Consider the following 14136-nt stretch of genomic DNA (forward strand, 5'->3'; position numbering starts at 1 on the left):
AACTTACACTTCAAATGACTATGGAAGCAAACCGTCCCCGCAAGTTTACAGAAGTGAAGAAAAAAAAAAATCACAAAAAAAGACACCAACCAAACGAACCCGCTTGATACTTTATCGGAGCACGGGAAGTAGCCCCTGCCCTTTGTCGTGACGTATTATATCTGATTGGCTGAGAAGGCCGGCATTGCACGTGAATTGGCAAACCGTCACTGTCAATCACTTTAGGGGCGTGTCCTCACCGTGTAGTTAGGTAAAGCACAGCCAGTCCTCACAGTTCACGCAGTCTTTACCGGCCCGGGACCTTTCCGTTACATCAACTGTTAAAAAACAAAAGGTAGTGGGCAGAAGACCGGCAGCAGATGAAATGGACGAACCGTCGGAACAAATGAGGCCCCTTTTGAGAACAGTAAGTGCCCGCCCCACACAGTTAACCGTTAGCCCACCATTACATCTGTGCGGCTCTTTGTCCGTGTTTGCCCCTTGTTTGTCCCCGTGTTTGCCAAGCAGCCGCAGAAGTAACGTTTTCCAGTGATGCTGATGCTCGGGAGTCAGATTCAGCGTGGACCCACCCGGCGGCTGGCTGCTATTGTTAGCCGGCTTTCTACTTCTGACACGTGGCATGGATACAAGTTGGGTTCGGGTCTCCCGTTTAATTCAACCAAAACCGTTCATTCAAACCCACGTTTCATAGAAATGGGGTTCTCTGCCACAAGTTTTTTGTGTTGTTCCTCTTTACTTGTTTTCAGATAGCACCTGCTAACGTTAAAGGAACGATCGAGGGCACGAGCGTAGTCCAGCTTGTTAGGTGCCGTTATTAACGATAATCGTAATTAATAGAGGTCTCGTTTGGACCGTTCGTGTTTGCTTAAGCAGCTAAAGCACACATAGGTTGATGAAAGCCTTTGGTGAGCGAGTCTGACGACTGTTAATAAAGCACGGACCTAATTAACGTTTCATTTGTACCAGCTGTGTAGCATTTCCCCCCTCACGTTCAACAGGTCCACGCGTCCATTACTACGTAATATGTGTCCCAGCTAGTCAATTGGTACGATCCGCTGGTACATTTTACAGAAATAAAAAACTAATTTGCATATCAAATGCGCCCAAAATAGAGCAGCCTTCTTCCTGTGTGACATTTCCAAGTGAGGAAACGTTGCTAATTTTACAACCCGGGCTCGTCCAACTAAAGAGGAGAAATGCACGGCCAGAGTGAAAGAGGAATTGTATTGAACAATATAAGACACGTAAAGGTAAAGTTGGTCACGTCCGACAAACTCTTTTCAATTGTTCTATTTTTTGTTGTGACGGAGTAGAGACTCACATCCTGTTTCTTTTCGGTGCTACGTTTACCGTCACTGAGGTAGTGATGAGCATCAGACGCACAGCGGTGTGCGCGAGCCCAAAAGAAGAAACTGGCTTCAGAGCTAAGTTTTAAAAGGCGTGCTGACATCAATGCTGGTGTTGGGTTATCCACTACTATGTTTGTGTGTGCGCCTTATCCACGTGCATGCATGCGTCTGAGGAAACATGACCCCAGGCTGCCCTAAGAAAAGGAGTTGCTGGATAGCTGTGCACTCCTTCCCGGCAATGCAATCGCTGTGACGTAGAGGCCCGTAGACAGACATTCAACTGCTCGATGCCTATAATTGCTATTGTTGAGCTTTGAGTCTGACATTTAACTAGTGTGGGCATGTTTAACTCCCAGGAACCTAGTTTAAAAAAATAAACTTGTTATATTCAGGCTTGCTGATTGTCCAATGAGATCACTCTGAACTGAATAGTTTGCTGTTATTGTTTAGTTTGGCTTCAACTTCTGTACATTTAAACAACTGTGAGTCATACCAGCGGGCCATGGGGATACTCGGCATGAATGTCATTGAGCGGTTGTTGTTCGGCTGCCTTTATTCCACCGATTATCATCTCAGGCTGTTTGTGGCATTTATAGAAAGCTACTTAGACGGATTTGGCTTTGTGTTTAAGTGACCCGCATTAGCCTCAGTGTTAAAGATGATCTTCCATCCCTGCCTGCATGCCTTTTGCATGTTTAACCTTATGAGTGCTTAGTGGCCGAATATTAGACCTATCCGCACCACAGTGTAATGGTTGAAGCGTATACCAGAAAGATAGGTTGAATATGGAAAGGCTGAGGCTATAGACACTGAAAGAAAACAGAAAGATTATAGTAGCGGTTTTATAGCTTGGACCATTTCGGGTTACCTTACTGGTTGTTCAATGCGCATACATTTTTTAATAAATGCACGCTTTTACTTTGTCAGTGAAGTAAGTAGACTGCAAACTAGGATTTTCAACAATTTGCATCCATCCATCATCTTTAACCACTTATCCTGTTCAGGGTCTTGGAGGAGCTTGAGACAATCCCAGTTGACATTGGGGCGAAGGCAGAGTTCACCCTGGATCAGTTGCCAGAAGATTGCAGGCCTCACACACATATGCATACAACTATTCATGCTCACATCCACACCTATGTGTAATTTATAATCATCAATTAGCCTAAGCTGCATGTCTTTGGGCAGTGGGAGGAAGCCGGAGAACCCAGACAGAGCCCATGCTACTCCGGGGAAAACATGCAAACTCCATACAGGCCCGTCTTGGCCGAGAATTGTCCCTCCTTACTGTGGGGTGACGGTGCTAGTCACCACACCACTGCGCATCCCTACCGACTGTGACGTGTGATCTCATTGAATTTAAGCTCAGGCGTTAGCCAACTTACCAAGAGAAGAGGGATTTGTGTGGCCTGCTGTTCCACTAGTGAAAGATGGGTTTTAGTCCAGCCAGGGTATTCTCTATGAGCTGGACTATTATTGGCTCAGCACTTACTGCCAGGGTTAGTGAGTTTTTTTATGAAGCTTACACACCGTATGACATTGCTTTGGCTGGGCAATTAATTACTCATAAGACCTCCAGTCTGATGGTGCTGTGCACTATTAAGATAATGCTTTACAAATATATAATTCCTACCGTACCCAGCGATAGGCTAATTTGTGTTCACAACAGTGAGCCTGTTTGTTTATATTGGACCAAATCTACTTTCAGAAAGTAGAATGTGATTAAACATGCCACAAGCGTTTAAGTGCCCTTTGCAGGCAACAATCAAAAGTCCACAAAAAAGTCCTGTACTTTTGATTCTTACTTAAAGTAAAAGTTGTCTTTCATTTTGGGATTATATTTACTTGTCACAGGAAGGTAAAATGGCACGCTTTTCTAACTTCTCTGTGCCTCACCTCGACACAGTTCAATGCATTTACGTTGTCATGCGGCTCTGTAGATTAGAAAGAAGCCATGGAGGCGGGGGACAGCGTTGTTCATTTCCTTTTGCCACCCACATTTTTCTAACCGAGGGATTCAGAGCAGCCTTAATAATACTGCTGGGATTACCAATCAATGCCTTAAATGTAATTTCTTGAATGTAAATGCAGAAAAGCAGATCAAAGGGCTCATGATTGTACTAATCTGCATGGTAGTATGGTTTTGTTCACCATGGGAACAGAGAGGATTTAAGAGTTCATCCAATTACAGGAAAACATAGGAAACCTTATCAACCCCAAGCTGCTACGTTTGGCCTGAGTCAATCTGGGTGGTTGCATATAATGGTTGCTTGGTTCCAAAGCCTCTTTCTTGTGCATAATCACTGGACTGAACACATGCAACCATGTGCCAGAAAAACTTTAATCTTTTTACCTTACAAGAAGCAAAACCTTTTGGATGGCTCTAGGGATTAATAGGTTTACAACTGAAGTAGTGAGTCAATTAATTGATTATTTGATCTTTTATGATTGATTATTAGATTGTAATTTTCAAACAAATGTTCCATTCTCTTAGTCCAGGTTCTACAATGCAAGGACTTACTGCTTTTTCTGTCTGCTTAATATCCTTGAGTTTTTGGATTGTTGATCAGCAAAACACGCAGTTTGATGTCGGGGCTCAACAACACTAACTTATACCCTGGTGGCCAAACTAGTAACCAGACATCCACTTTTGTGAGGGTGACTGGGTAGCTTTAGGCCACTGCTGTACACTGCTCTCATGGTGACAGACGATAGGCCAACACGACCCACAGCATCGTCGCAGAAGAGTAGCACCTGGCATCCGGTTACCCCAACATTTTTGTCATAGTTAGCCTTATTAGCCATGTTAGCGTGAGGTTCCCGCCCAGCGGTGTTGAAAGCCATATGGAGGCAACAGAAAAGCTCCCATTCTCACATACGTCACCTTTTTAAATGCCCTTTCTACAACCTCCCACCACAACAAATCCTCATGACATACTATATGAAATACTACAGGACACAATCATTTGCTCCAAAAAAAAAACATCAGACAAAAAACTGATGCAGGCTATAGTTTCAATAATGCAGAACAGCTCAACTGTTAATTTAAATCTATTTAAATTGGTCCAGCCCACACATCTTAATCTACGCCAACTGTAGCTGACCACAAGATCCATGAACAGATTGCTGTAAGCAACACATTATTTTCTATTTTCCATTGACTCATGTCATTGAGTCAATACTACAAATACTGGTCTGTATTACTTTTCTCCTTTAAATAGTTGTCGATTCCATGACAGTGCGCTTGATGTAACCAACAGTAGAACTTTCTACCAGCAGTATACTGTACTAATATTATACATTATTACTGTACTGCCCCTTATTGTGACTAATTGATATGTAACCAAAACCCTAACGTGCACTGTTTTTACCCTAACGCCAGTATTTATTATGGTTGTGTTGCTTAGCTCTGGGTCTGAATGTGTTTTTAATGATGGGGGTTGTATGAGATGTATGTTGAAAGACACAAGGCACCTTCTGCATCCTTGATTATACAATTTGCCAATAAAGAACACTGTAAATCTGTTGAAAGAAGTGCTTGGTCAATGATCAACAATAAATGGTTTCAGCTTCATTCATCTCATATTGTATTACACTGAATATTTGGAGTTTTAGACTGGTGGTCTGGGAAAAGGCAGTTTAAAGACGTCACACTGGGCTCGGAAAATTTGTAATTTGGCTTTTTATTTTTTCTTCAACACAATTATGACAATTTACAGACTATAACAATTAATGGCAATCGTCAGATTAATCAATAACAATTTTGTTTTAGTTGAAGCCCCATTTTAATTTTAAAGCTTTTAATTCTCATGCAAATCCTTAAGGTCTTTTTTTTTCCAAAACATTTGCAACATGCACAATAGTACAGTCTTGCTCTTTGTTCTGGCTCAAGACCTCAAGTTGTGAAGTCAAATTTGCTTGATGGCTCAGCGAAGGTTCAGCCTTTAGATGTCACTCTTTCTATTTTATTTCATGCACACTTTATGTCCGTCACCATGAGGCTATCTTAATTTTAGGTTTCGTGTAACCTTTGCCTTTATCATTTTGTGGCTACTTATAACCGACTGGCACTGTTATGGATTCTGCATTCAAAGGGTCTCCCTGGACTAAGCTCCACAGCGTTTCTTTCAGTTAGAAAATAGTTACTGCTTAGGTTTCAGAAATATGCTCCTGTTGCCCTACTCGTGTAACGGTTCCGGTTTTGGACAGAACACAAATGAGCCATAGTTCTTTGTCAAATTGCAGGTTGTCAAAAGACATGAGCGACCTTCAGGCTACGATGAGGATTGTGAATGTCAAAAGGCACAGATGTATTTGAAGTCTCAATGAATATGCAGCTATCTGTTCTTTTTCAATTCAATGCCACCTCTGAGGAATGCCCAGCTCACACGTGTGCTTGTTTCTATTTATCTGTGTTGGGGGTGGGAGAAGGGGGGTCTTCATTTGTGACCTGAATACCTCAGCGGGTGAGCATTTGAATGTCCTCCAATTGTGCGTGTACGTCCTCTGTGTGTATGGGTGTGTTTTTAAGCTCTTGGCCAGGAGAATAAAATATTCATGGTGGCATGGTGGGATTGGCCGCTGAGCAAAGAGCGCGCTGACAGGGTAGAGCAAAGCACCCTGCATTCAGAAGCGGCTGGCTCTCTCTCTCTCTCGCTCGCTCTCGTTCGCTCTCTCTCCTTTCTCTGTATAAAGAGATGAGCAGAGGAAAGGGAACTGTACGAGTGTGACAGCGTCTCAGCTCACGCACGCCTTCCACAACAGAGATAGCAGTCAAAGAAGGAACTGTCCGACGTCTTTACTGCCTTTGCTTTGCCGATGTTTTAGTTTAAATGGATGAACAGAGCGAAGGGGAGCATGTGCTTACGGTACGTCTGGTCCTGTGTGTTTGTGTGTGTGTGGGGGGGTGGTTTTACGTTTGCATGCTCAGAGCTTGTGGATCCTGTTTAAGGATAGAACATGAGTGTCAGCCAGGCAGTGTTATTTGTATAGTTGTTTTGTATTGGTTTGCCCTTCTACCGTAGAGTGCAGTTGTCTGTGCCAATGAATGGGACAGGTGGTCAGTACAGGGAAGCTGTTGCCTCATGTGTCTTTTTTGATATAGAAACGTTTCCTCCTCTACTCTTTAATCCCTTTTGGGAAACAGGAAAGCAAGGAAAGCGACGGTGACAGTTATGGCTGCTTGAAGGAGCGGGACAAGGAGAACAGGAAGGAAGAGAGGAGAGAGATGAGTGTTAAGCAGAGGGGGGGAATGGGTCTGCCAACTGCCAAGATAGCTGAATGCAAACGAGGTGCATGTTGTCAATAGAGATGACGTTTATCGAGTGAATTTAAATGAAATGCTTATTTCCATTCAGTCCAGATAACATGATAAAGCCCAGAATGGGAGCAACACGCAACGAGGAATTGTTTTGATTCAGGAGGAAAATATTTGTGAGGCAGAGAGAAGGGAGGGCTTCCATCTTTGTGTTTGTCTGCAAAGTCTGTACATGTTTGGGAGTATTGACTACATGTAATGGAGACTATGATTATTATGTTTGTTTTCTGCCAAATGAGCAGGTTAAACTATAAGATTAAACTACATTTTCACTTGGGAGACATTAGAGATGGGGCTCAAGCTTGTGACTACCTCTGCCTTCTTAATTTTGTCCTGTCCAAACATAGAGAAGGGCTCCAGGGAGGTTAATAATTGAATAGGTAGCCTGCACAAGCTGAATGTTGCTGCCTGATCAAATTATATAATTATTATCCGTGTTTACCTTTGTTACCCAGCCTCTGCTAAGCACCATGGATGTTGGTGCCTTCCTGAAAAGATTTTCCCAAATTATATATTACTTGTGCATATAATTTAATATACATAATTTGGTTATCAGCCATCTATAATGCATCAAAGTGTCTTTTCTGTTTTCAGACATCATTTAATTGGTAACATCATTTACCCTCAATTAGCAGTAAATAAATGTCAATATTCTCATACGTTGTATGCAATTGTGCAATTTGGCAGTATAAGACCGAGAGAGATTCAGTATTCTCGCTTGACAGGTCTCTCACTATGTAACACCTCTCTTACGTCAGTCTCCATTTATTGGATCGGGTCCCAGTAAAAAGAGGCTGGCAAGGAACCAGGCCTGTTTGGTGGCTGGTTGTTCTATTCACTGTCTGGTTGGCGAAAGAGGCATTTGGCAGCTGTGTGGCTCAAATCACTCCCACGCAAGGTTCGTAACAGATGAGAGGTTAACCTTCATATTGTCAATGAATCAGCACATTAGTTTAAAGTGTAAAAGATATAATGATGAAGTGATCGTCAGAAAATAAATCGGTAACTACTTCTTATCAATCAATTAATCCTTTCGGGCAACAACATGAAATATTTTCTGGTTTGAGCCTCTCAATTGTGAGGAATTCATTTAAACATAAGATCAAAATATTTATTAACTGTTGCAATTTAAATGTGCCCCTTTCAAATCTGTCAATACAATTTATACAATGGAAAGCATGGCCATCAAAAATTTTCAAACTATTTTTCTGTGGAGTTTTTGACCTCAAGTAGTGCCTTTTTTCTGTGAGTGGGTCACGTTTTACTCAAGCATGCACACAAGGATACATATGCATGCACACATGACATGACACGCATTCCTGTCAATGGTGTCACACTATCCCACTGATCTACAGGTGCCTGTTATGTGCCAAGATATGCAGCAATGCGCTGGCAAATGCAGGAGAGAAGTACACTGCTTTCTAATGAACAAATATGTAAAGTAAATGGGGCTTTCTCAGACCAAGTACATTTTGTTTCACGTAACACAGTTTCTCCACAAAAACACATTAAAGCACCACTTACAATATTGTGTGTATTAGATGTGCTCCAAAAAGCTTCTTGAAAATAAGTCATTCAGCATTCAAAAACAACAAAACTTCAAAGATGACTGAAGGAGGAAGGAAAACTCCACAGGACATTAATTAAGAAAATAGCCCTACAGTTGCCAAATATGAGAAATATATACCAATTAGCTAATTGAATGTAGTGTGTAATTGAGGTAAGGCAGATTTAAGACACTGACATTAATTGTGACATGAAATATTTATTCAGCTCTGGTAATTAGGGAGGCTTTACGTGAACAATATTTGACGATATTATAAAACAGAATGAGGTGATGAACTGACATTTGTTGCGTTGTATTAAAGTTATTCATATCTGAATGACAAACACCTCTACATGAACAACATTTCCCATCAAGTCTATCGTGAGCTTGAATATGTCCGTTTGTTGTGGGTTGTATCACAACCTTGTACTTGTATAAAGATTATACTTTATATAAGTACATTATACTTGTATTTATATAACCTTATACTTTCATCTTGTACTTGTATAAAGAAAATATATAAAGTTTAATGGCGAGTTCAAATGGAGTGTTTTCTTTGCTAGTGGATAGACACACGGAAAGCCTTGTGTTTACTCTTAAAGCTTCATGTGAACCATAAATCCCCACTCCTGCATCATAATACCCTATGTTGATTTTACCTCCTCAGCTGCTGTAAAAGCCAACAAATCCTCATATACAGACATAAATGCTTGCGGTAACTGTTTTAACAGTCTTTTATGATTTCCTTCATGGATACTGCATGGAAACTAAAGTACATATAGTGGAACATATATATTTGTAATTAATATTATTGGATTTGTTTTGTACTATCTCGCACAGCAACTTTATTATTTCAAAAATATTATATGTAATTTTCATAAACACTTTTTGCCAGTATTGGTAAGTTACACTTCTGACCGTATTAGAAACTGTAGTACAGTTCAAACTGATGTTTTGGGGTTTGTCAGGCTGCCATCACGTCATTTGCTCCCACCTAAGTATTTGCTCAGTGACCCACTTCAAAACAATACCATTTAATTGTTCTGTTGTAGCTAGCGGATATCCAAGGCTAAGACTTCCTTTTACATGCCCTGCTCATAGTTTACGGTCCGATTAGCAATTTGAGACCAGAGCAGGAATTGAGAGGTGACGTGTAGCTGGCAGTTTAGATGCTGAGTTTCAACCAATATAAAACAAAATCATCGTCAGACGAGAGTTGGGTTCTGCTTTTGCATTTCCGCCAATTTATTCCACATCTTTTGCTCTCCACATGGAGCGTTTACCTTTTTATTCAACCACAGCCTACTATACAAATGGAAACCGGCACGCTTCAGATACCTAAACCTGTCCAGTTGCATATGAATTCCACTAATTGTAAAAATCACATTGAATGATGGTTGCGAATAAACTAAGAGGAAAAACAGATTGTTTTTTTTTCTCCAACCACATATTTTCATCATTTTATCATAACGGTATTCCCACAAGACACCCATGTGAGAAAAAATAGAGTGAGGGGGCTGGCTTGGAGAAAAGAAAGATAAGAAATGAAGACTGACACTTTACTTCATGATTGTGTTGTCTTGGCAGGTTGCCTGCTGGTGTTGCCTACCTCTCTTTTTTGAGTGTTTTGAGAAAAGCCAGACAGGGTTTATCTCGCACCAGACTCCATGCATGCATGCTTTCACTTCTGCTGAACTCGGACGAGAGGTGGCGCGATCTTCCCTGGTGACAATCAGGTGATGCTTGTGATCGGAGTTCCCCACTATGCAAGACATCTGTTTTGCCAGTGGTAGAGCAGAATATAGCGCATCCCATGAGTAATGCTTCTGTCGTGGGGCAGTATGTATGTCTCAATGGACAGGCCAGGAAACACTGCTTATATTTAGGACTACAGTACACCATTTTCTAGATTAACCTCTTACCATTTATTGTGCAGTCTACTGTTGTATGGATCCAGAGCTACTTGAATAATGTGACCTGCAGCTTTGCTTGGCACTCATTAGTTTCAGATAGGTTTGGTGGCATATTTAAAATATCATAGTATAATATTGGTAATTATTAGACACTTTGCATCCACAAGAAACAGTGCTAGGCCCACAGTCTGGCTGTGTAGATGTAGCCAGAGCTGCATCTGCTTTTTGCATTTTGGCATAATCTATTAATGTCGCCGGATGGTATATTTTCTTACCTTTCCCACTGGCGCAGCTTCTGCAGCCCAACCACAGCTGTGCTTAGTGGGCATAATGGACAATTGCCTTTCTTGCCTGGGGACAGTGGGTGATTATAGAAGGAGTTTATTTTGGACAAAGCTATGTGACAGGTTGTATCATGTGTTCTTAAATTGTAGAAAGCAATGTGGAGTTGAGGGCACAACAGACTTTTAACATGCATAGAATACATGATAATAGGACAGATTTGTAGAAGTGGTATTTTAAGAAGCTTAGGAATAAGACTCATGAAGCAGGAATATTTTCACACTAGCTTTGTGTGCTTTGCTTGTAAACATTTGTACATGTGATTCCAGCAGATTAGGAAATTAGAACTGTGGCTGGTAGCCAAATTTTGTTCAAAATCTATACCATTAGTTGATTTAAATTGTTTGCTTTTTTATTTATTTTTGTTTTTCATATGAAAATAAAGTTTGTTTTAATTAAACAAATGGCAATACTTGTAATCTTGTTTGATCTTACATTTTTAGTCAATTGAAAGGCTTTTTAATATTAAAACTAATTACGCAATACTCAATCTAATCTCTAAATGCGTCAGCTAATGTGACTGACACAAATGACCACGAGGAACCAGTCCAGTTTTAGTTTTTCGCGCCTTTGATGTGCGGTAGTTGGAGGGAAATAACTTGAGTAACTAGAGACAGATTAATTTCCCTCAGCTCTGCTCCCTGCAGCTGAATTATTACCGCCCTCATGAAGGCACTGTCAGAGAGCAACACGACTCATTATCATGCAAATCCACGAGTAACTGCAAAACGCAGGCACACAAGTGCACACACAGACACAATCACAGATGGCATCATTCATCGTACGTGGGGTTCTAACAGGAGAATGATTATGGTAATGTATATCTGAATGTCATTGACAACATATCCACAGTAGGAAGCTACTCATGAAACGGGGAAAGCAGGACATGGACACTGAGTAAATGCTTTCTACAAGAATGAAACTTCAGTGTGGTGAGTGTTGTTGTGGCTAAGATGCAAATGAGTCCCTGATATCATCCACGTATCAAGTGTCTTTTTAGCATATAGCTGTCATCGTCTTTTATGTTTCCACACTCCTGCTTTGCTGTGTCTCTCTGTGATTGGTTGAAGGAACTGAAAGGCTCATCCAATTGGGGATTGTGTTGCATCAAAGAGTTTGTACACTGCAAGAGACCAGCGAAATTGCTGTTGGTGCGGTGTCTGATCATGTTGTATTAAAACATCAGTTAAGAGCAAATGGTAGATATAAGCACTTTGGTCTCCGTTGAAATGTACAGAAATGTATTTTTAGACTGTATTCTACAATTTGTACTGACCTGTTATTAAAACATAAGCTGTCAAAAAAAACTGGAGGAAAAAAAACCTGTGATAGGACCCTTACTATTAGTCGTAATGGTCACAATTATAGGAATTATTATGATGAAATCCTTCACATTTAATTGGACCTTAACAAATCCTTCACATTTGAAGAGCTACAGAGATTTGTTGGCGCAACACATCTCTTGGTGTATTTGGGAAAATGTAAGGATCTCCATGCTGTGTTGTTCCTACTAGTCTTATCACAGCCAAGTCGATTCTCGCCAAGCCACTCTGTTTCATGGAAAACTTCCCACGCGTTCCCACGCGTCCTGAATTACCTGGGAAAACAGTTGACTAATTTTCCAGTCATAGAAAACGCATGGAAAATTAGAGAAAAGGTCAAATGTCCTCCAAACACTTGTGTTGTCCTGGAAAATTGTTCAACATTCTCCTATTTTTAAAGGAACTACAAGGCTATCTGTTAGAGCCCTTTCAAAACAGATATTATTGCCATCTGAAAGGGCAGATCTATGTTCAGGATCATATTAACGCCGAAATGTGTTTATGGACTAGAGTACTTTGGTTGTATTGGGAAAATGCACACCCTAAAGTGGTCCCATGTAGGTTAGATAAGATTGCAACTCAAATGGCCAAAACTCTGAATAATGTAAGTTACATTATCCTTCAAATGTAATGTTAGTCACCGCTTGCTGTTAAATACTTATTATATTTTTTAAGCACATAAGGGATGATATCATACGGAAGTTAAAGCAATGGACTGCACTTCTTTCTTAAATAAGACTTCAACAGAGAGGAGCATGTTAGGGTACGGTGTGATCCCTGACTGTCATACCGTCTAGATCTGAAAATGTCCTGGAGATGTGCTTGAAAATGATATCAGAAAAAGGTCCCCTTGATAGTTGAGGATCTTTTCTTGGCCCTGTTAGTTTCCCACAATCCTCTGCTACATCTTACAGCCACACCAACAGATCATATATCTGCCTTGTTCATTAACTTTGAGTTGAAAGTTGAAGTATATAATATTTGCAGTTTGTCTTTGTTCCTAACATTGTGTTTTATTGCAGCAATGAGAGGTCTTGTTGAATGTCTGTTTAAAAAAAAAAATAAAAATAAAATCTTCTCTCTTTCTCTCCCCTGTCATTCTCAGGGACTAGATGAGGAGGCAATAGTTGACCATGGGAAGAGCAGCTTCACCACTCAAACAAACTATGAAAGGGAAGATTTGGAAAGTAAGTTTCAAGCCAACGACTGACGTATTCTTCCTGTCACCAATGTATAAGCTGTGTTGATGAATCAATAAATGTCATTTACTAATTGAGATCAAAAGTGTTATTGAGAAGGTAGCAGCACTCTCTCAGCCCACTGCTCTTTCTGTATGTGGCTCCACCACACTTTATATCCTCCATACTCTATTTAATAACATCTCTATTTATCCTGTCCCCACCCCTCCACCTTCCCACCCCCACCCTTTGTGACATCCCTGGAGCCCTCTGCTCTTTGTCCAACTAAGCTGTTTATTTTCACTCCATCCTCTTCTTTCATCTCCGGCGTAGTCTCTCTTTCTCTCTCTCGCTTCCTCTCCGTCTCTGTTTCTCCTCCATCTATTCGGCTCATGTGTACTGTATGTCACTTATGCCTTGAGTGCTGCATCTTGGTTTCATTCCTTCTGGATTTCAAATCGAAGTGTGATGACTCATCTGTGAAAAATGAGTATTGGCAGATAATGTAGGTCAAAAATAGGGCGTATGCATTTCAGAACACAGTTTCTGTGTGGCAGTAATAATAATGGGGGAAAGTAAACATAAGGGGGCAAATGTCAATGTCTTACTCTGGTGTCCTTCTAGTAGAGTAGCACAAGAACTAAAAAATAAATGGAAATAAGTTCGTCTTCGGTCTAAATTTGAGCTTCAGCTTTACTTTTGTTCCAACAGACCTTGGGCAGTGACACTGTTCTTGTAGGCTTGAATTGTCCATTTTACAATGTAGCCTTGGATTTTTAAAGTGAATTTTGTCGAATGCATTTGGAATTCCATTTATACTATTGCTGTACTCTGGGAAGACTCTGGCATAATGCTTGCTTAGTCACTTTATTTGCAACCATCTGTGTGTGATGGACAAGAAAAAGACAGGAGGCTTCAGCTTTTACAGTAGAATAGTGTTGTAGGTGGAAACTGTTGTAGATGTATCAAATGTTAACGTCTTTATCTGAGGTAAACACAAACCATGTGTCTACTCTATTAAATACATAGCATGTGTTTTTTTTCTTCTCTTTACCACCTATTTATTGATTGCATAATACTGAGGATGTAACTAAAGGAGCAAACATACTTTATGCTATTTAAACTTTTCTTTTGTTTACTAAATGCTTTCCTGCTTGTTTTCCTTTTCCAAA

The 14136-nt window shown here is 40.5% G+C and overlaps 1 protein-coding gene across 7 annotated transcripts in view; it reads left to right on the forward strand.

Moving 5' to 3' along the window:
- Positions 1-237: 237 nt before the first annotated feature.
- LOC137784443 (sodium bicarbonate cotransporter 3-like) overlaps positions 238-14136 on the forward strand; it is a 36316-nt gene continuing 22417 nt past the window's right edge. For all 7 annotated transcript variants that reach the window (XM_068575086.1, XM_068575088.1, XM_068575087.1 and 4 more), the window contains exons 1-2: positions 238-406; positions 12892-12973. In XM_068575086.1, coding sequence (XP_068431187.1) covers positions 365-406; positions 12892-12973 — 124 coding nt within the window. In that variant the 5' untranslated portion in view covers positions 238-364. The remainder of the gene's footprint in view (positions 407-12891; positions 12974-14136) is intronic.

The sequence above is a fragment of the Clinocottus analis genome, unplaced genomic scaffold (genome assembly GCF_023055335.1).
Source record: "Clinocottus analis isolate CAN_PGR_092001 unplaced genomic scaffold, fCliAna1.0.p SCAF_14, whole genome shotgun sequence".
In the NCBI taxonomy this organism is placed as follows: domain Eukaryota; kingdom Metazoa; phylum Chordata; class Actinopteri; order Perciformes; family Cottidae; genus Clinocottus; species Clinocottus analis.